The following is a 19934-nucleotide window of genomic DNA, read 5'->3' as shown; positions in this document are numbered from 1 at the left end:
CTTCATTAAGTTTTGTTTTATAGTAAGTCTTTCTTTAAAGTGAATTTCGTTTTGTAGAAATTGTATCTTAATTTCAATCAATGTTTCATCAACCAATTGCCTCTATTTAATAAATAGGAAGAAAACCAAGAACGTCGGGTGTGGAATGGATTGAAGTGCGTAACAAACGAACCCATGTTTCTGTGGCCTTTGAATAAGGCTGAAGCAATAGACGTCTTTTTGTTTTTATTAAATTTCTTTATTACTTTATTACATGTCTTTATTACTTAATTAATTGATAAGATATTTTTGGTCTAACAATATATTTTAGCTGGTCTAAATTCTAAGTTAGACGCAAATTTGCGTATAGGCTATATAAGGTTCCCTTCTAGACAAGCGCATAAATTGCTGTTTCGGTCGCAAATTTTCAGTAATTTCGATCGGTGCATCAAACGATATAGGCCTAAACTAAATTAATAAATTCATAACTAAATTCAAGTTCATAGATTTGATATTTATATTGTAGTTGAAAACAGCCCTGTGAGAAATTCATAGTAAAGTTCATAAAAAGTAAAAAGTTCATAGAATTAAAATTGATGGAGAAGGTCAGACTATTTCCTTCAGAAAGATCGTTGGTTACCTAGCTCATTTAAAATATCCTAAACTTTTTGACCCTGCCTCTTAAAAAATCGGAATCGAGAATCGTTAGGAACCGGAATCGAAACAAGGAATCGAAATCGGAATCGAAATCGTTCAAATTCAAACGATACCCAACCCTAATTATGGTACACTTATAATAAGTGTTTATATTCGGACTATTTCAGACCTGACTGGTAGGACCCGCCGCAGAGTATCACAGTAACTGCGTGACTCATCATAGACATACACGGAGAAAAGTAGTTCCGGCTACAAGATGCGTGCAGTTCTGTTTATTAACTGATAGAGGGCCAAAAATCGCAGATTGCAGCTTTAAGTTGGGTCAGGGTAAACAAAGACAGAAAAGAATTGCTAAAGAGGCGAGACATATAGCTAGTAAGATGGAAGTAAGTAATCTGCATGGATGCATTTTGTACAGCACTTTATATAAAAATACAGCACATTATATAAAATGGATACGAAATGTTTCACTGAGATAAATGGCTTTAATTAGAAATGCATTCCTGAGCCTCTGCAGTCCGTCTCTTATCTGTCCCTAACTGCAGCTTCTTTTCTGCAGCCTTTCACCTCTGATTTACAGCAGTTGGAAAGCATTCAAGGTTCTCAGAACAGCTGTGACAAAGAAACTATTCTGTTTACCTGCTACCCGGCTGCTTTATTGCCCCCTGGGATATGAGGTGAGCCTGGAATGAAACTGAAGTTTATGAGTCGTGCTTTGTTGTAGCTGTGCGCATACGTGGCTGGGAATCCTGGTTACAGTAAGGTTAACGTTACACACGACCTGAATGCTCAACTTTTTTTGTGTGTGTTTTTGGTATTTGTCTCAGACAGACACTTGAGACACTTTCAGTAATATATGCATTTATTTTTATTTACAAAGTCACCTTAAAGGATTATTTTTCAAATGTGATTTAACATGCTCAGGAAATCAGTACTCCACAAAGAAATTGCCCAGAAAAATCTGCGTTACCAAAACAACAAATACACAAACAAACAGCAGAATCACTGACATAAATAATGGTCATAATTTGATAGTACACTTCCTGTTATTATGCCAATACTATTAAGTAAATTATCATCTATAGAAGTCTAGTGGCATAAACTAATATTTATGTACGTTGCAACAGCAACTTCATTCAAAGAGTCCCAAATTTGGTTCTAATGTTCCACTAGTAAAAGACGGTGTTTAGCTTTACTGTGTGGCTGTTCAGTGAATCAGCTAACAACAAAACATCTCACTTTATTTAACTCGCTTTATCTCAGTCACTAGGTAAAAGAGAAGTCCTTATAAAAACACTTGAGAGTGAAATGGCTGCTATACTACCTAAAACTAACTGAATCTTGTTATTTTTCTAAACATTTTAACAGCTGATATATCCAGAATTTGTCCATCTACATGATGTATTTTAAGCAGCGTGTATCTGTGGTCTGTCAGAAAGTGCAGCACCTTATGCTCAGGGCTGTTGCCTACGGGGCAAAAGGGCGATTTTAACCAAGTGGTTGAAAAGTTTGAAATACATGCTTTAAGTAAAACAATGTCCCATACTTCAAGTTCTCAGAGAGTCTCTCCCTCTAATTTTTGTGAGACACACTTGATGCGAATATTTTCACGGAGGTTTCGCAAACGAGCACTGCGGCTTGTGATCTCCTCCACGTACGTTTTGGGGAACCAGCCCCTCTCTCCATCTGACAACCGAATCCCCTCTACCCACCCTGTGAATTGAAAACATTCAAATGTCATTTATCTCTTCTGCAGGCCTCCAACTTCTCTTTTTCAAAGGGAAAAATGGAGTATAGCCAGGAGAAGAGAAAGGATTTTCCATACCATCACTTGTAATTGTTACAGCTTGAAGGATGTCTGCCTTCTCCAGCGTTAACTCATCATGCTCCTGAGACTGGTAGCTCTTGATGCACTGGACTTGAGATAGATCTGTACAGACACATGCAGAGAAACATTAAAGAGATATTCCATCCAAAAATGAAAATTCTCTCATTTACTCACCCTCATGCTGTTCCACATGTATACAACTTTCTTTCTTCTGTGGAAATTTGTCAATTATTTTTCTAAAAATCTTCATTTCTGCTCATCTGAGAGAATTTTCATTTTTGGTAATGATTTGTATATAAATGTAAGTCTTAGCACCACGAGGCAGACTGTACACAAAATGCTAAGGGTTTTGTTCAGTCTTTTTTCATTGTATGTTCCATCTAAAGAAGCTTGTCGAAGAAATATGGTCATACAGGTTTGGAAAGACATGAGGCCAAGTAAATGATGAGAAAATTTCCATTTTTGGGTGAACTATTCCTTTTAGAGTTTTATTTGAGGCACTTAGTTCACAAGTAAACAGGATATTCTTGAGCAGAACTGTATATTCCACTTTGTTTTCAATGTAATGTCAGTAAAATAACTGATGACTTTATATGTCCAAACAGCCCCCTTTATTATCATCGTAAAGTATCCGGACTATCTGGTACACACTGCGGCTTAACCTGGCCATGATCCACCCAATGCAACTAGCCAATTTTTTTTTACATGGCATTTAGATAACAGTGTTAAATCTAAAATATTGTTAAATCTGAATTGCATGACAAGAGTAAGACAAAGAAATTACACACCATCATTCTCATTGGTCTGCTCAATGGCTGCCTTTGGGTCAGAGGGAAACATGGCTGTGATCCACCTCTGTTTGCTGCTCCTACATAAAAACAAAATGTTCTTGACTCCATTTTAAACTCAGTTTTATGCATCCTGTGAGGATATATATCCTAGTGAGGCTTATTTTAGGAACATTCAGATCTATTTGTCAGTGACAGGATTTTGGATGTTATTATATTTGCGAATGATGTGAATGTTCTCACTCTGTGGGTGACTTGAGGAGAATCTGGTGTTTTAGCTGTTGCCCCTCACATAACTGCAGGTAGAAGATGAATCCTGAGATTCCCTGAAGTTTCTGGCTTAAGTCTTTCACCTTGAGGTCTTCAATCTTTGCATGTACAAACACCATGAACTTCCATGTGCTGTGACAGGAAAGAGAAGGGACCGATTTTGTAGCAGCTTTATATCATTTACACAGGGTTTTCAAAAAGGTTTTGCTTGATTCAAATATTAACATTGGTCTCCCATCCCATTAGACTTACTCCTTCCTCCGGGACAGCAGAAGACAGTCATTAAACAGGTGAAGGTACACAGGACGAGTGGTAAGTTTAAACTTAGACCCAGATATATTCAAGTTCTGTGTGTCCACTTCTAGAAGTTCACCATGTTTGACTAGCCAACGAGACTGAGAGATGAGAGGGAAAATCTAAAATAAAATAAATAGAATTTTACAAAAGAATTTTTGTAGGTAAAAAAATATAGACATGATTTCTAACAGACCGTTTTAGACATTACAATGAATGCTTGATGTTATACCTTGCCCTCAAAGTTTATTTTCTTGTTTAGATGAATTAGTTCTTCCATCCTCTTCATGGACTGCACACTGGAGTTACATTCCTTTATTATCTAGAGCAGCAGAGCACATTTAGTTTTCATTTCATGATTTTTAAAACATTGTGACAATTTTACTTTCCTCTCTTTTTTTACTCACCTTTTTGAGCTCATTAAGTGCTTTGGTGGCAGTGTCCTCATCTCGTGATCCAGGCGTTGTTCTCTTTAGGATATTCTATAATGGACACACAGTTCATTAACACAAGACCATTTAATATTAGAATTTAGCAAGCCTTATTCTAAAGCTTGATGATATCTTTAAACTTATAATATTTGAAAAGATGGATATTGTGGATTCTGTCCATGTTGGAATACCTCTACTAGCATTTTGAGTCGTGTGATCCTTTGAAAAGGAAGGATAAGGAATGATGTAAGAGGCAGCCTCTGGCATATTGGGTCCTCTTCCAGGCGGGCAAGGATTCCAGGGAAACGGGGATTATCTTGCCTAAGAAAACACCACAAAACAAAAGCATGAACCTCTTAAACAGGGCAATAATTACAACATTGTTATGATTGTTAGAGAACTGTTTTGCAGTAAGAAACTATTTACAGTAGCCGCTGATAGGTTTGTTCCTGATAGGCTTGATTGGTGACATAAGGCAGATAAACCCTCCGCAGTGCAGGACAGTGGTCAAGGACAATGTCACACACGTCAAAACGCAAAATGTCCCCTTCTAATCTATGCTCCAGATCTAGAAGAAACCTATGGACACAAGGAGAATTCAAAAGGAGAGAGAGAAAAACATCTCTCAGCAGAAGGCTCACTCTTTCAAAAATAGCACAAATTGTATTTACTCTTCATCTTTATTCACCTCTCACTGACTTCTTTCACATCAGGCAGTTTTGAGAAGAGCCACTGCCTCTCCTGCATCCCAAGACACTCACACAGCTCAGGAGACGTCATAAAATGGTCAACTGCAATAGACAAGCTGCGTATGTATGAGGCCTCTGATGTCACCAACTCAAACTTGGCCTGAAATGAGAAAACAAGTCAAGATAAAATTAATTGTTTCTTTTTCAGCAAAATTTGCTGGTTGATAAAAAACAAATCAAAACAGACTTTCTGAATGTGGAGTCACCTCCTGCAGTTTACGCTCTTCATTGCTGAAGTTGTCGAGTTGTCCACTGGATCGAACATCAGGAATGTCCTGCCAAAGGGAAAAGGCGGAGCCTCGTGATGAACGGAATGAGCTGGATGGGGAGAGGTTGCCAGGGGACACAGAGTCCCCTCTTTCTTCATCAGTTCCTGGCTCTGCCCCCTGCTGCCTCTGAATCTCTCTGTTGATAGCAACATCACTGTATTCTTGATACAAAATCACTGAGAGAGGAAGAGAAAAATGGTAAATAATACAAAAATATAATAATAATAAATTATATATATCAAATTCCAGATGTTTTTTTTTTTTTTTTTTTTTGGGCTTACAGTTTGGCAAGAATCGTGATAGACGTTTAGAGCTACTGGAAGGACTGCCTCCATCCTCATCAATGGAAATCTTTCTCATACTGTGAGAAAACAGTAGAAATATGTTAAAACAGGATGTGTTATATTCTACTCGCTACGTTGTTCTCTGTGGGTACTAGCTAAGTTTTAGAGCCACCTTTGCTTTGAACTCCTCCTGTGCAGTGGCAGATTACAGTCAGCAGAGGGCAGTGGTGGTGCAAACCCCACTGGACTATGTGGTGCAGTGTCACTTGATCCCCCTGAGAAGCAACGTCTGGAGTTGGATTTGTCTACAAACAGACAAGGGAGGGAGAATGTACACAAAAAGGGATAGAGCTGAAAATATAGCACTGAAGTGTCATAATGACATCACAGCACAAGACTTTCACAATAAAGTCTTTCATTAATCTAATCAGTCCTGATGAGTCACTTACAGTCTGAGCTAAGGTTTCCAGACAGGTGGCGGTCCCGGGAGGCCACACGAGCAGAGAGAGACTTGCCCAGCTTAAGGGTAAAAGAGTTTTTCCTCTGGGAGAGTTGCAGGCGGGAGATGAGCTCAGAGGCAGAGAAGCGCCGGCGCTCATTGTCTGCTGAGCGAGAACAGGACAGAGGCAGTGAGGTCCCACTGTTGAGGGCAGGGCCTTCCAGGGCTCCGCCGTCTTCTAGGCCCAACCTCTGGCTCCCCCCATCATTTACGCCCCCCTCTGATCTGGCACCCTCCTGAGGGATATCTAAGAATGGTTTTGGAGAGGTCGGTATGGCAAGAAGAGAGAGGTCCTCATCTACCCCTGGGAGAGGGCTGGAATTTTGGGATGTGGGGATAGTAGAGCCCACCATGCCAAGCCCTCCTTCTATAAACGATTCAAAGGATGTTGGGAGCAGGTAATCACACTCCACGCCTGGGCTGCTGAGAGACTCATCACTCAGAGTGTCTGGAGAGTATACCCTCATCTTACGCCCTATTAGCAACAAGGAACACTGAGTGAGAAAAGGTAATATCCACTTACATTCACCTGTAGTTTTAATAGATCACTTTAGCACAGTAGTTCCTAACCTTAATCCTAGAGGCCCATCAATTGTACAGATTTTGGACATTTCCCTAATCAAACACACTTTATTCAGCTCACTTGTAGAGACTCCAACATCCAAAATGTGTACTGTTTTGAGGAGCCTCCAGGGACAGGCTTGGGAACCACTGCCATAGTGTATTAAAACATCTGACAGAAACTTAGTGCAATCCTTAAAAGCATACTAAGAATCGTCATCTATTCGAAAGCTCACATACAGTTTCAAGAGTGGTGAAAAACTGTGCACTGTGACAAACTCTTTGTTGTTTAAAACAGGAATGTAGGACCAATGTGTCAAGACTTAAGTGAGTTAAGTGAGAGTGGCACTTACTTATGGACTTCTCTTTTATGGATCCCAAAGAGGTGCGTCTTTGAGGGCGAAATGGGTCTGGACTCTGGAACTCTAAGGGGGAAGAGGGGGAGCTCAGCTGTTGAGACTCCAAAGAGTTCCTGTCCCCAGGTGCATATGTAGGGGACAGCGGCAGAAACAAGTCTCGAGAACTGAGGCCCTTAACTCTTGGTTCAGGTTTTTCATAAACGGTCTCAGGTAAGCCAGTAATGGGTGTCCACGTCTGATCCTGAACCACTTCCACATTATTGCTATCCTGGGTCAAATAATTGTCCAGTGTTTTGTCTGTACTCCCATTCTTGGCAAAGTCAGATGGACTGCTTCCATTGCATCTGACAGGCTTGGAGCAAAGAGAGGAACTACAGCTTTCCGGTGTTCGTGATTGGAAACCATTAATGCTTGGCTGTTGAAGGTCAATGAAGGCCAATGTCTCTTGCTGACACACCGCAATGTGTTGATGCTGTCGCAGGAGAGGCCTACCTTCCCGAGAGTCACTCAGAGCCTGGGCCTCAACTGAGCCTGGGAACCACATGTCAGAGCTCTCGCCTCTGCAATGGAACGCTTGGAGGTGAGGCTGGAAGTCAAGAAGAGGAGAGAATCCATAGCCAGGGAGCATGGCTCAGGAGGGACATGGGTACTGCAAAGCAATTGGGAAACAAAAACAGACAGAATGAATGTAAGGTATTATAACTCATGTATCCACATAACCATTGTCCTGACAGACGCTGCATTTCCAAATTTGAGCACAAAGGAATAGATCCCTCTGGCCAATGTTTTTGTTGTGCCAGCCCAGATTTATGCATAGTAAATCTTGGCTCATCTTTGCAGTTCTTAGTGGATTTGGTGATCCACTGGGTAAAGTTAAGTCTCGCTGAACAGGCTCTGCTCTTCCCCCCGTGGCAGACTTGGCTCAGTCGCTGCCACTGCGTCTTCCTGTTGTAATTAAAGAGCGCAGCATGCAGCCCTCATCCCCTATACTTATCTACATCATTTACAGCTGGATCCCTTACTCGAAACTGCTTCTGTAGTGCAGCTTCTGCATGAAGATGTCAAGTCAGTCACATGAGGACACTCCGATCCCTCCAACTATGATAATGGGCAAGTGTCTAGTCTTGCTAGCAGCTTATACCTAAGATGGAATGCTTCACAAAGAGGAACCTGACTGAGAAGGTCATCTTGGAAGAGTTTTTCCGCGCATATTTCCCATGCTTCCAAACAGCTCTCTATTTACCCAAACAAATCTGGGTCATGGGAGAAGCAATGCTTATTAGTATTCAGTGTCTTGCCCTGAGGGACAAGCAAGCCTGAGATAGCTTGAGCTATGACATTTCCTGGGCTATTAAAGCAATGAAGTCTCAGCAAACTGTCAGTGCTGATGACCCACATCTGCCTTAATCACTGACCCATGAAATAAAGAGAGATGTTTTCTAAACTTGGAGATGAAATACACCCAGTGATGCTAGGTGGGTTGCCCCTAGGTGTCTTAAACTCTACTATGTCTGTGTCATGAACCAGAAAATAAAAGGTAAAACTGAATAAATCATTGTTTATTGTAATAGTTTCAAAACGATCTTTTGAAAATCTTTGCCCCCTCACATATACATCACTTTTCTGAGAGGTAGTCTCCCCCTTCTCAGTTTCTCTTTGAAAGCTGAATGTACACACGACTAAATCCAACTGCATAATTTAACATGATCCACAAGCAAACTCTCATACACATGTATGAAAAGTCCAGGTGACACAATTTGACCCTCTGTCCCGATAAAAACTATATGCACATCTGTACAACAAACACATTGCACAACTAAATCCAAAAACACACTGCACAAATGGTTACCTGTTCCCTATACTCTAAACAAAAGTCCCTTTATTTCTCCATATGGGGAATGCTGTTAGTTGCACAGGAGATGTGAATCTGGATTCCTCACATGCACACACAGAAAAAAAATCAATTGGTCAGTTGATATTCTCAGTTTGTCTTCATAATCTATAATCAACATATAATATCTTTCTCATTTTCTGAAATGACTTTTCTGTTCATGTCACAGCTGTGTGTGCTATTTGATAATGAAAGCCAATTGCCAAATAGCAATTCAGGCAATTTTTTAGGAAACTCACATTTACATTACAATAATACATCTACACTACATATTTTCTTGTTGCATATCTTGTCATTTGGAAATACATCAAATTATGGAAGCAAAACTTGGGAACTGTTATAAAATAAAATTAACACTTTACTGTGCTGCACAAATTTGATGTACTGTACAAATAGCTGCAGTAATTTTGTGAAAGCTGTGCATAGCTATTACTGTAAAACAAATTCAATAATACACTTCATTACAGCCCATTACAATACATCTATTCCATACATTCAATTTGATGTCTTCCATTTTACAATTTTCAGTAAAATACACCATGTAATTTCCCATGTTCTCAACATGTTATTTCCTTATGTTTTGGTCTTTGTTGTATACATTCTCCCTGTAATTTTGGAGGCTTCCTGTAAGTCAGGGCGTCAACAAAGTAAATGAATAGAAAACTGCCATCTTCTTCATTGTAGCTATGATTAAAGAAACCAATGCTGCAAAAGCCCATGTAGACTGTTAATTATAAAATAATTCTTAAGAACCACATGAATCCACAAATATATTCAGTGAAGTCAACAATAATAATAGATATGAGGACCAATAGTTTGATAATATATTTGAAATAAAGCGATTTTCCCCCCATAGCGTATAGCTGTCACTAAATCAAATTAAATCCTACTGTAAAATAAATATAATTTTTTTATAAATGACTATACATACATTTTACACAAATTTTAAAAGTCACAATGAAAACACCAAACAAGACCAAAAAAATAAAAATAAAAAATCCCCCCTATTAATTGGTTTTTGCTTGTTTGAGCATGGGTCTAACAGTGTGGTGTGATAGGCTTCTGTTTGTATGTTATATTGCTCTGAAGCAGGCTGACAGTGCTGGTCTAATTGGCCTGTGAGATCATGGCATCTGCTTTTCGCACTCAAACACCTCAGCTCATTTTCAGCTGCTGCAACTTGATGGCAAGATGCAGGTGGTAACAAATAAAATATTAAAGGAACAATTCAATAAAAACAAATATTCGGTCATTATTTACTCTCCCTTGTTGTTCATTGTCATTCCTGAATGTTTTGATGATAAACTTTAGAACTGTGTAAAGATTATTCAGAAAGTCTCCTTTTATGTTCCATGGGTAAATAACAGCACACAGATTTGGTACATGAGGGTGAGTAAATATTGACAGAATTTTCATCTTTTAAGTGAACCATTTCTTTAATAGTTTCCTGATGTGAAGTGGCCTTAAACCCAACTGGTATGGTATGCTTTTATTGTAAAAGTTTAATACTTACTCTTGAAACCACACAAACTGTGGATCTATCTTTAAGCAACTCTGTTTGCTGCCCTAAGCAGTGTTGGGGTAACGCATTACAACTAACTTGAGTTACATAATCAGATTACTTTTATCAAGTAACTAGTAAAGTAATGCTTTACTTTTCACATATCTAAGTTACTTTTTCAAATAAGTAACGCAAGTTTCTTTGTTTTCACATTTATTGACTGACACCTCTCCTGTCCCCATGTAGAGAGAAATAGGGTAAGTGCAGAGGCGTTGTGTGCACTAAACATGAGGTTACTGTAGTTCTAGCCTAAATGTGAACATGCATTTACTCATCTCACTTACACAAAAACAGATTCAGTATTCCTCAAAATGAATAAAAACAGTAAAATGCAATCTCAGAATTTTACACAACCTTCAATAATTAAATATATTAAATTACACAAATATACTTTATGTATTTAATCAAACTTTACTAACCAATGTCTTTGCTGCTGACCATCAATAATCCAATTCAACCATACTAATAACCAATTAGTAGTTACTTTATATTATATTTAGAAATAAGAGTGTTGAACTTCCTTCTCCTGTATCTTATTCTTCTTTAATCCAGAATAGCAGCACAGCTGAAAGGTTTGAGCTGCACCCTCTACTGTACAGGCGTAAATATGAATTTCCTTCAGCTTGAGGCTTATTCGTTTCACTTTTGGTGTTAAAGGACCTTAACATATGCCAAAAATAGAACTTTTTTTGATGTTATTAAAAAACAAACGAGCAACCCCGGCCCAGGTGAGGAAAAGTAATGCAAAAGTAACGTTACACATTACTTTTCATAAAAAGTAACTAAGTATGTATAGTTACTTTTTTTTAGGGAGAAACTCAATATTGTAATGCATTACTTTTAAAAGTAACTTTCCTCATCACTGGCTCTAAGACTGTCTAAAGTGTTCACTTTTCTTTAAATAACGGATGACATTATAATGGACATTATAATGGATGTGTGAAAGTATTATTCTAGAACAAAAAATGCAAATTAATTGTAGAGATTTTATATAGTAGCATTTCAATTCTGGTGGGGTGATTGAGAACATCTGGAGGTGAAAAACACTTCTTTCTTTGTGTTTGGTGTGGGGCCTGATCCCTCAAAGTGCCTGAGGCCTTCCTCATCTACTCCATCAAGACAGACACCAAAATCCCTTTTCACATTCACAAAGCATTGACATTGCCCTCAACCCTCTCAACACCAACACAACAGAGAGAGAGCAAGAGAGAAGTCCATAAGTGTAACAATACCTGGTTTAAGGTATTACTCTAGCAAGCTGAGCTCTGTCAGACCACCTTGAACCCCATGGTCCCATCTTAAAAAAGAATTTACCACATCTTTAGGACATCTGTGCACTCACCTTCTTTCAACATTAACACCTCCCATATTGGACACACCCTGTGGAATACAGGAGCGATAGTGCTGCACACAAGCAGTAGTGCTGAGGAAACAAAGCACTATTATAACATGCTACAGTTCAGTGAAGAGCGCAGTTGATTTTAAGTTTTATACATTAACTAAATTAAATATAGTCCTCTGAATACTGAATATTTAAGCAGGAACCACATTGCTTCACACTAACTGAAGAAGTCCACTTTGGTTTGGATAGATCAAGAAAAAACCCAAAAGCATCAACTAAACAATATTCAGTTGTTTCTAAAGAAAAAAATCTTAAGTAAAAGTGCTTAATGTCAAGTAAAATCAAAATGGGCTCAAATTACTTTATTAATATATACTCCTTGTGATCAGTTCCTCAGTGCGTGTTATTCTAAAGACAAAAATTGTGTGTCTTCACAATCTTTAATCAAAACAAAACAACTTACTCTTCTTCTGAAATGATTTTGACTGTCCATCGAAGTCACTTACTGGATAATGTGGAACAACAGCCAAATAGCCTTTTAGGCATTGTTTTAGCTAACTCATATTCTCGATTCTGGTGTGTCAAGCTCTGGTGTGCCCCCATCAGTTCCCAATGGATAAAATCAAGCCCCGCCCTACATTTTAAACTTGGAAATACATCAAATTATGAAAGTTAAATGGGTTGCGAACATATCTTTTCAAGTCACAGTATCATGATTTACTACTAAATTTGCCTGACTGCACTCAATAGTCCTGCTGATGTTTGCCAGATTTATACAGCTCAATCACTTCTTTAATGTGCCGTTAAATTTGTGTCACGTTGCAACGATGACCTACTTTCACCGTTCCATTCACGTCACACTCATTCACCCTCAACTTCCTGTTTTCTTTCACTCGCTGCTCGGGAGGAGAACTGAGCCAGGCGAATGCTGACCCCTCCCTCTGCTTTATTATATGGACAGGTAAAGACTAGTCACTCGAAGCAGCTTGTTTTGAAATGTGATCGTATACTGCTCACACCTTGAGTCTGACCATGCAGCAGATGACATTCGTGGTTGCAGACATTCATTTTAATCCAAAAGTGGTACAGTATAAATGGTCTAATTAAGTTTGGGTTTAAAACTGTTAACATCAATAAATAAAAATAAAATCATACTTCATACATGGATATTTTACAAAAATAAATCAAGTAAAAATTTGGTTTGTTAAATGTACTTCAAAATTCCTGTGAAATTACCACATAATACCTGCATTGCTCATATTCCTCAAAATTTTCTCTGAGAGACTGTATTCAGGTCAGTCCATGTAATCAAATAAAAACACAAATGATTTTATGCACATTATGTGCAAGCCAACAGAGCGCCTGAAAAAGCCTTCAGGCTGCGTAGCTAAACAGGTGTGCATAGAGCGGAGCCAGAGAAAGGCCTTTTACACATACCTGTAGGGCTTGGCTTTTCAGGATCACTTTTCATAGACAAACACAAACATGTGCACCACACACACACACACACAAAAACCTCCTAAAACACTGACACACACTGGTGCAAGCATATTTACTGTAGATATCTTGATATCAAGATATCAGCCTCCTGTCATTAAGAATTTAGTAGCTTGTTATAGACGTATGTTCTTGCGTTTTTCAAACATAAACTTCTAAAAGTGCCTTTAAAAGACAAATAAAAAGTGCTAGTGCCTTTCAACACTTTACAACAATCATACTAACCAGTTTCTTTTATAGCATAAGTCTTGAAATCCAAGGATTGTTTGTAAAGGCAAAATGAGGACACAATAAAAATGGTTAACCATTAAGCCTTTTGTGTGCCGAAGAAAAGCAAGTTCATTATCACGGCCGACCCCCACTCCCAATAAAGATCTGACACTTTCCACATTCCCCAAATAACTGCGCTTCTGTCATTCCACTTAAATTGCCCAGTAAGCTGTACCCGAGAACAAACAAAGAGTCTGGTCTGTCTGAGCTCACGCAACAAGAACAGGCCTTATTTGTGTGGCTGCATCCTATCTGTGCTGACCATTGGGGGAGGCACTAATAGCGTGCAGTCACACAAACAAGGCCTGTTCTTGTTGCTCCCCAAACCTCTTCCGTCACCATCTGTTCATTCTGCAGGTGAGCTCTGCTGGGGTTTTTTCAGCCCTTACAAGCCCTTTAAGGCCAGTAAGACTAACAGAGTTGAGTGAAGGGGCTTTAGATACCCATTCCACCCTGAGTGGCCCTGTTGACCTGAATTCGACAAGCTAAATGAGGGGAAGTAAGGAGAGAACGCTTTTGCATGCGAAGAGTGGGGACGACGGAGTATTACTGGGTGTGGCATGGCGTCCTTTTCCCTCAGACTGCAGCTCTAGTACATGTAGGTGCAGATACAGAATCAGTCTGTTGCCTCCAACTGACAGGTGATGGGGCAGGTGCTCCATATGCAGAAGAGCGATGGGAGGGAGAGGAGTTACAGTTCGCTTGATGGGGTAAAATTAACTGTTAATCAGTCTCAGCAATGATATGCGTTACACTGAAGTCAAACGATACAACTAACCGTTTCTGATCAAAAAAAAAAAAAAGTACTGTGGTTTTACCATGGTTATTGTATAACATGGAAACCAAATGTACTGAATGATGAGCATAAATATATATTACATTTAGGTCAATGACGTAAAAGAGGAAAAATGTCTCTAAACATGTCATGTGGTATAACCATCCTGTAAAATTAATATTATCAAATTTATATTATCATATAAACATTTTCCTTACATGTGAGTAGATTAATAACTATATTTAAAAAAAAAAAAAAAAAAAAGTCAGGTAATTTTTTTAAATATCATGAATAAAATATCTTTTGTTTTTTTGCATGCATGCTGATTCATACCACATGACTGTAATTTGGGCAATTTTTTCAAATAATATTATATTAATAATTTATTAATAACACCTATTTTATTAATAATGATAACAACAACAATTTTAACAAACAAAATTTCTAAAACTATATTTCTAAAAATATATATATATTTAAATAAATTTTACTATTTTTAAATAGATTTTTTTTTTTTAAATATTATTTTAGAATTTCTAAAAAATTCTAAGAAATATTTATAAAGGATTATAGCACCTAGTAAGATTATAACTACCTAGTAAGATTTTATTTTCAGGAATTTCATTTTTTTTTTTCTTCAATATGATCCCCAGACAGTTATATCACCCTGGTTTATTTATTTTAGATTTTTTATATGCCCTAATTTTTTTTTTCACTCAGAAATTATAAACATGCTCATAACATAAGAGATGTATTCAAGTCTATGTATAAATAGCAATTGTAATGTATTTTTGAATCAATTAATAGATCTGACACACACACACAAAATGTCATGTCTTGTCATTGACCCTAAAGCATAAAAAACAGTGTTTTCCTCGTACACATGCCAGTTCATTTGTATTGTTATCAAACATCCTGTACCATCTACTGCTCCCTCCAATCTGTTATTATCTCTACCAGCATATATGAGCAATCCAGACCTGCTGAGAACTATGAGAATCCAATGAGTCATTCAAATACAGACTGGCACAGCCAAGCTGGAGGAGAGGCAAGCCGCAGGTTACGATAGACATTCCAAGGGTCTGGCCGCCCCCACTGTCTCTCTGATGTTAATATCTGCCAACATGTTGACTAAAGCAAAGCACCATCAAACTACACCCTGTGGGATCCATCCATGCTCAAACATACACCCTAAAAGCTAAAAAATTTCAATGTCTTCATGTGTCTCAATAGATGTCAGTGGAGATTCAGGAAGAGTTTCACAGACAATTCATCTGTTACTCATCAGGTCTGGGTGCATGAAAATCACTCGATCTCACTCCATTCAAACAAGACCCATATTTGTTGGGATAATCACTCTCAATACTAAAAGGATATCTCTTACACATCCAATGATATGATGCAGCAAACTCAGACAATGGTTTCTGAGTCAATACAGGATGAGGATGAATAAGGCAGGGAGATTTTATTGTGACATGATACTTTTTTGTTTACCCCACATCCTCATATTGGCATTCACTCATGACCCATCATAAAAGGATCTCAGTTTCCAGGCACATAACCTAAAATCAGATACTATGAAGCCAGTTTAAGCTGCAAGGTTTCTGCCGTTCAATAATTTTGTCTGGGCAGCCGGGATAATTCCTATTCCCGCACAGCAGAGTAGAGGAGAACATAAAGCCTTCCATCAGACAGGTGCTAGGTCATAAAGAGGACGTCGCACCCTCCCGCTCAGAAAGAAAAGAAAACACTCTCCAAAACACATGCTCCACACATGGCATGAAACAATCAGTGTATAAGAAAACACAATAAAAATCACATACACATTTACAAACACACAAAATGATGACGCAATAGCACTACAGTATATGAATCATGAGTTTGATGGAAGATAATATAGTCCAAATTTATGACAGCTGCGTAAATATTAAAGCATGTAGACAGATCTCCTGTTTAAAAACAGATGTAGATATATTGATCTATTGATTTTACTGGATGAACTGCCATATATACCATCAGTTTCAACTAAAATGAATAAAAATCATTTTAAATAAAGCTGAAATAAAACAAAATATAAATTAGTTGGAAAACTTAAAAAAAAATTAAATGTAAATAAATATAAGTAATAAAATAAGTTGAAGTACTAAAATGGCAAAAACTAATAAAAAAAGACAGCTAAATAGAAATATTTAAAAAACTATACTGCATAAATGGTATAAATAATAATATGAATACTAATATATATATATATATATATATATATATATATATATATATATATATATATATATATATAATGTAATAAACATATAAAATACATTAAAAATGTATAAAATGTATAAAATAAAATAATTGTTTTTCTTCAAAGAAAACACCTTTTTAAACTGTCACATCTCATGATTGCTCAGATTTGCCAAGAAAGCGTGCAAAAGTCAGAGATTTCATAAACTCAAACAGTTCTTATCAAACTCTTCCAAGAGCAAATTATCTGGACTTTGCTATGCATGATTATTTTATAGCTTATTAGCTTTATACTGTTTTACTGTACATCAACAATGACCTCATCTGTGTCAGATTTTATAATCTCCTAAGAAATCGAACTAGAACAAAGTTAATACTTAAATGAAGAACTTAACTTTTATGAGCATCTGAGTAATACTCTTTCCTAAGTCAATCAATAACAGAATTCACTGTATATTTGAGTATATTTTTTATGTGAGCAAAATCAAAACTAACCAAAACAAAGCCCAACAACAAAAAAAAAGCCCCAGTTCTCCCCAACTAACATTTCTACATTGCTTCACACAGTAAAACACCCTGACATTGAGTTCACGACGGTCGGTACTGCCATCTATCCATGTGCATTTCATTTACAGCGTGTTCCAGACAAGCACTCACCTGCCCCTCACATCAACAGAAGCTCACGCATGCACACGCTTCCATCTCTGTTCCCTGCAGCAGCAGAATATTCAGGACTCATATCCTGCTCAATCTATCGAACTATTATGCATGCAACATTAAGTAGCTTGCAAGCGATCGTTAGCACGGGCATATTTGCATCCAACTATGTCTGATAGAAGAGCTGGAGGGCAGTGTTGCTGCCTGCTCTACCAGGATTTTATAAACTGGACCATATCCCAGACGTATCATGAGATTTGTCTATGCAGGTGATGATTGTCAGATGTGCAAATCAAAACATTATACTACATGCATGAGCATCTGTTCAAGCAAGGAAAAAATTGCCTGGCAGTACAACACAAAACCCAGAGGGACCTAAGTTTAGGTGACCTTAAACATTCACCATGTCATAATTTTGTTGTTGGCAGCAACAGATGACAATGTAGAAAAGTGACAGTAGGCTCAGCCACTTCTTTAAACCGCTAACAACCAAAGAGAACCAAAAGACTGAGACCACTAGTGACAATGTTTTTATTTTGCATTTGTAATATATTAACATACAAAGTTCACATGATTAAATTTACCCGATTAGTGACTTGGAAATCCGAAATATTCCAGATTTTCAGTATGGTCTCAGACTCTTGGTCCACTGCATATATAAATCTTCCTCATATAAACACAAACTACAGAACGATATGCCGACATCATCTAAAATGCAACAGATTTTGATTTACAGAAACCCAGTACCTCATTTGTATCAGTGGACTGTGGGCTGGATGGGGTCCAACTCCGGTGTGCAAATCCAAGTCATCCAGGATTGTGGCTGAGGTGCTATAGTGTCCATGACTGCCTTGTGTTCCTCTCGGCTACTTTGTTTCCCCTCGGCTGCTCTCTAACTCAGTCAGCATGCTGCGGCTTGAGTCCAGATGATCCAAGTGTTCTCTTCAATCCCCTTCAGATACAAAAATACAGTTGACAGTAGACAAATAACACCCTACTAACTGTTCTAGCTACTTAAAAACACAAATTTCTCCTTCATATGGTTCCCTTTTCCTCATATTTCCCCTTCTCCCCAGCAACAAATGCAGAAAGACATTTGTCCTCCTCTCTCGTGCTGTCCTCCTCTGGCTCCCTCTTGTACTTATTTATGGTTTTATTTCTAACACCTGCCAGCAGAGGAAAAGGAGAGAGGCGCAAGCTGTCGTCTGGTTCAGAGGAGAGTCCTTCCTGCCAAGGAGGGAGAAAGAGCATGAGTGTGTGCGCGTCTGGATTCCTGTGTGTCAACAGCAGTACTTTGCAAGTGGATAGCAGGCGGTCGGTTAGGAGGGTTAGTTTGGTGGGGGCGTGAGATAGAGGGTAGGAAGAATATCCCGTTGTGCATGCGAGTGTGTGCATGTGTGTGTGTGTATAATTAGGTAAGTATCAGTTTGGAGATAGCAAGTAGCTGAGAGGGCATGCCGAAACTCACTCAGATATGCTCTTTAAATCCTCTTTAACTCCTCTCTCTTTTGCACACCTCATTTATTCGCTTATGAAGAACTGAAAGAGCAGTTTATCAAGCAAGCACGTGTGCAAGTCTAGAAGATCAGCAAAAAAATCATCGAACTTTTTGGTAAACAAAACCTATTCATGTTAATCTGCAGCCCATTATTGATGTGTTTGCACTGAGAAATTAGTCTTTTCAATGGAAAAAGCACATTGAAGTGTGACGGTGTGCAACAGGGTCGCTCTTGCAGGTGATGAAGCACATGGAGTTATTACAAAGTTATTAATATGAGAAAGGGCTGCTGTCCATGTTGCATACTTCAGCACCTTGACATGTACCAACCAACCCCGCCTGCAGGCTGAAGAGCGTAGGAACGCACAGCAATCATAACAATCAAAAAATGAAGGAGAGAGAGGGGGAAAAAAAAGTCTTAATAGCCCGAGGTCATGGAGATTCTTTTTCGGGTTTTTTGAGTGGGTGGGGTTAAAGACAAATCATTATCAGAACACCTGTCTGCTTCTCACTTTAATATATCAGAGTTGCTTGATCCATCCATCCCACTAAAGAAAAAAAAAAAGTTGGGATAGTATAGCGTAGATGCATTTTTGTTTGGCAAAAGGTTTCAAAGGGGCAGGTTGTTCGCACAAAGCTGGCCTCGATGGTTTGATCAAATTAAATGGAATGCGAGAACCAGAGATCTGCAGAAAGTAGAGCTGAAAAGTGGGGCAGAAGCTGCATACATGGACGTGTTAACCAAAGATTAAGGATCTGATGGGTTTGCCAGCTGGCATCGGCTCTCTGCTCTGGAACACAGAACTTCAATGGCTTAGCATTAGTGTTGTCTTATTCACCTTTCTAACTTGTTCAAGCATATCATTTTCGTTCTTGTTCAAGCTAACCATTTTCGTACAATTAGGCATTGTTCGACAGAACAGGCGTAACTAGGAATTAAAGGGGTAGTTTGGCTGAAAATGACATTTTGTGATCATTTACTCAAACCTGTATGGCTTTGTTCTTCTTCTGTGGAACACAAAAGGGAGATATTTAGAAGAATGTTCAAACTGCTGTTTTCCATACATTTAAAATGAATGGTGACCACAGCTGTCAAACAAGATTTCCAGTGACTAATGATTGAAATTTCATATGGCTTCAGGCTAAACAAATAATCAAAATACAATCTCAAAGCCTGTGAATTAAATGTATGTACTATGCATTTCAGAGTATAACAAAGAGCTGTGTTCGTTTA

At 38.2% G+C, this 19934-nt stretch overlaps 1 protein-coding gene and 1 long non-coding RNA gene across 3 annotated transcripts; one reads left to right on the top strand and one right to left on the bottom strand.

Annotated features, from left to right (window-relative positions):
* The first annotated feature begins 209 nt into the window (after positions 1 to 209).
* On the top strand, positions 210 to 5283 carry LOC125260224. Of its 2 annotated transcripts, XR_007182994.1 has the most exons (4): positions 210 to 1022; positions 1196 to 1313; positions 3769 to 5056; positions 5145 to 5283. It is a non-coding gene; the product is annotated as an uncharacterized LOC125260224 (long non-coding RNA). The 2 variants fall into 2 exon arrangements; XR_007182995.1 differs by lacking the exons at positions 3769 to 5056; positions 5145 to 5283 and adding an exon at positions 2393 to 2529.
* On the bottom strand, positions 1481 to 18649 carry arhgef19 (Rho guanine nucleotide exchange factor (GEF) 19). The gene is made up of 16 exons (XM_048178464.1): positions 17950 to 18649; positions 6963 to 7617; positions 5999 to 6523; positions 5722 to 5854; positions 5547 to 5626; positions 5203 to 5441; positions 4936 to 5096; positions 4674 to 4826; positions 4439 to 4568; positions 4224 to 4298; positions 4049 to 4138; positions 3775 to 3938; positions 3496 to 3654; positions 3253 to 3332; positions 2462 to 2566; positions 1481 to 2349 (listed from the first exon to the last, which is right to left on the bottom strand). Exons 2-16 carry the CDS (start codon positions 7594 to 7596, stop codon positions 2192 to 2194), a joined length of 2886 nt encoding a protein of 961 aa, XP_048034421.1. The 5' UTR covers positions 7597 to 7617; positions 17950 to 18649; the 3' UTR covers positions 1481 to 2191.
* Positions 18650 to 19934: the final 1285 nt, after the last annotated feature.

This window comes from Megalobrama amblycephala, linkage group LG24, assembly GCF_018812025.1.
Source record: "Megalobrama amblycephala isolate DHTTF-2021 linkage group LG24, ASM1881202v1, whole genome shotgun sequence".
Taxonomy (NCBI): domain Eukaryota; kingdom Metazoa; phylum Chordata; class Actinopteri; order Cypriniformes; family Xenocyprididae; genus Megalobrama; species Megalobrama amblycephala.
Note: the sequence above shows the minus strand (reverse complement) of the source record. Positions and strands in the feature narration are given on the sequence as shown.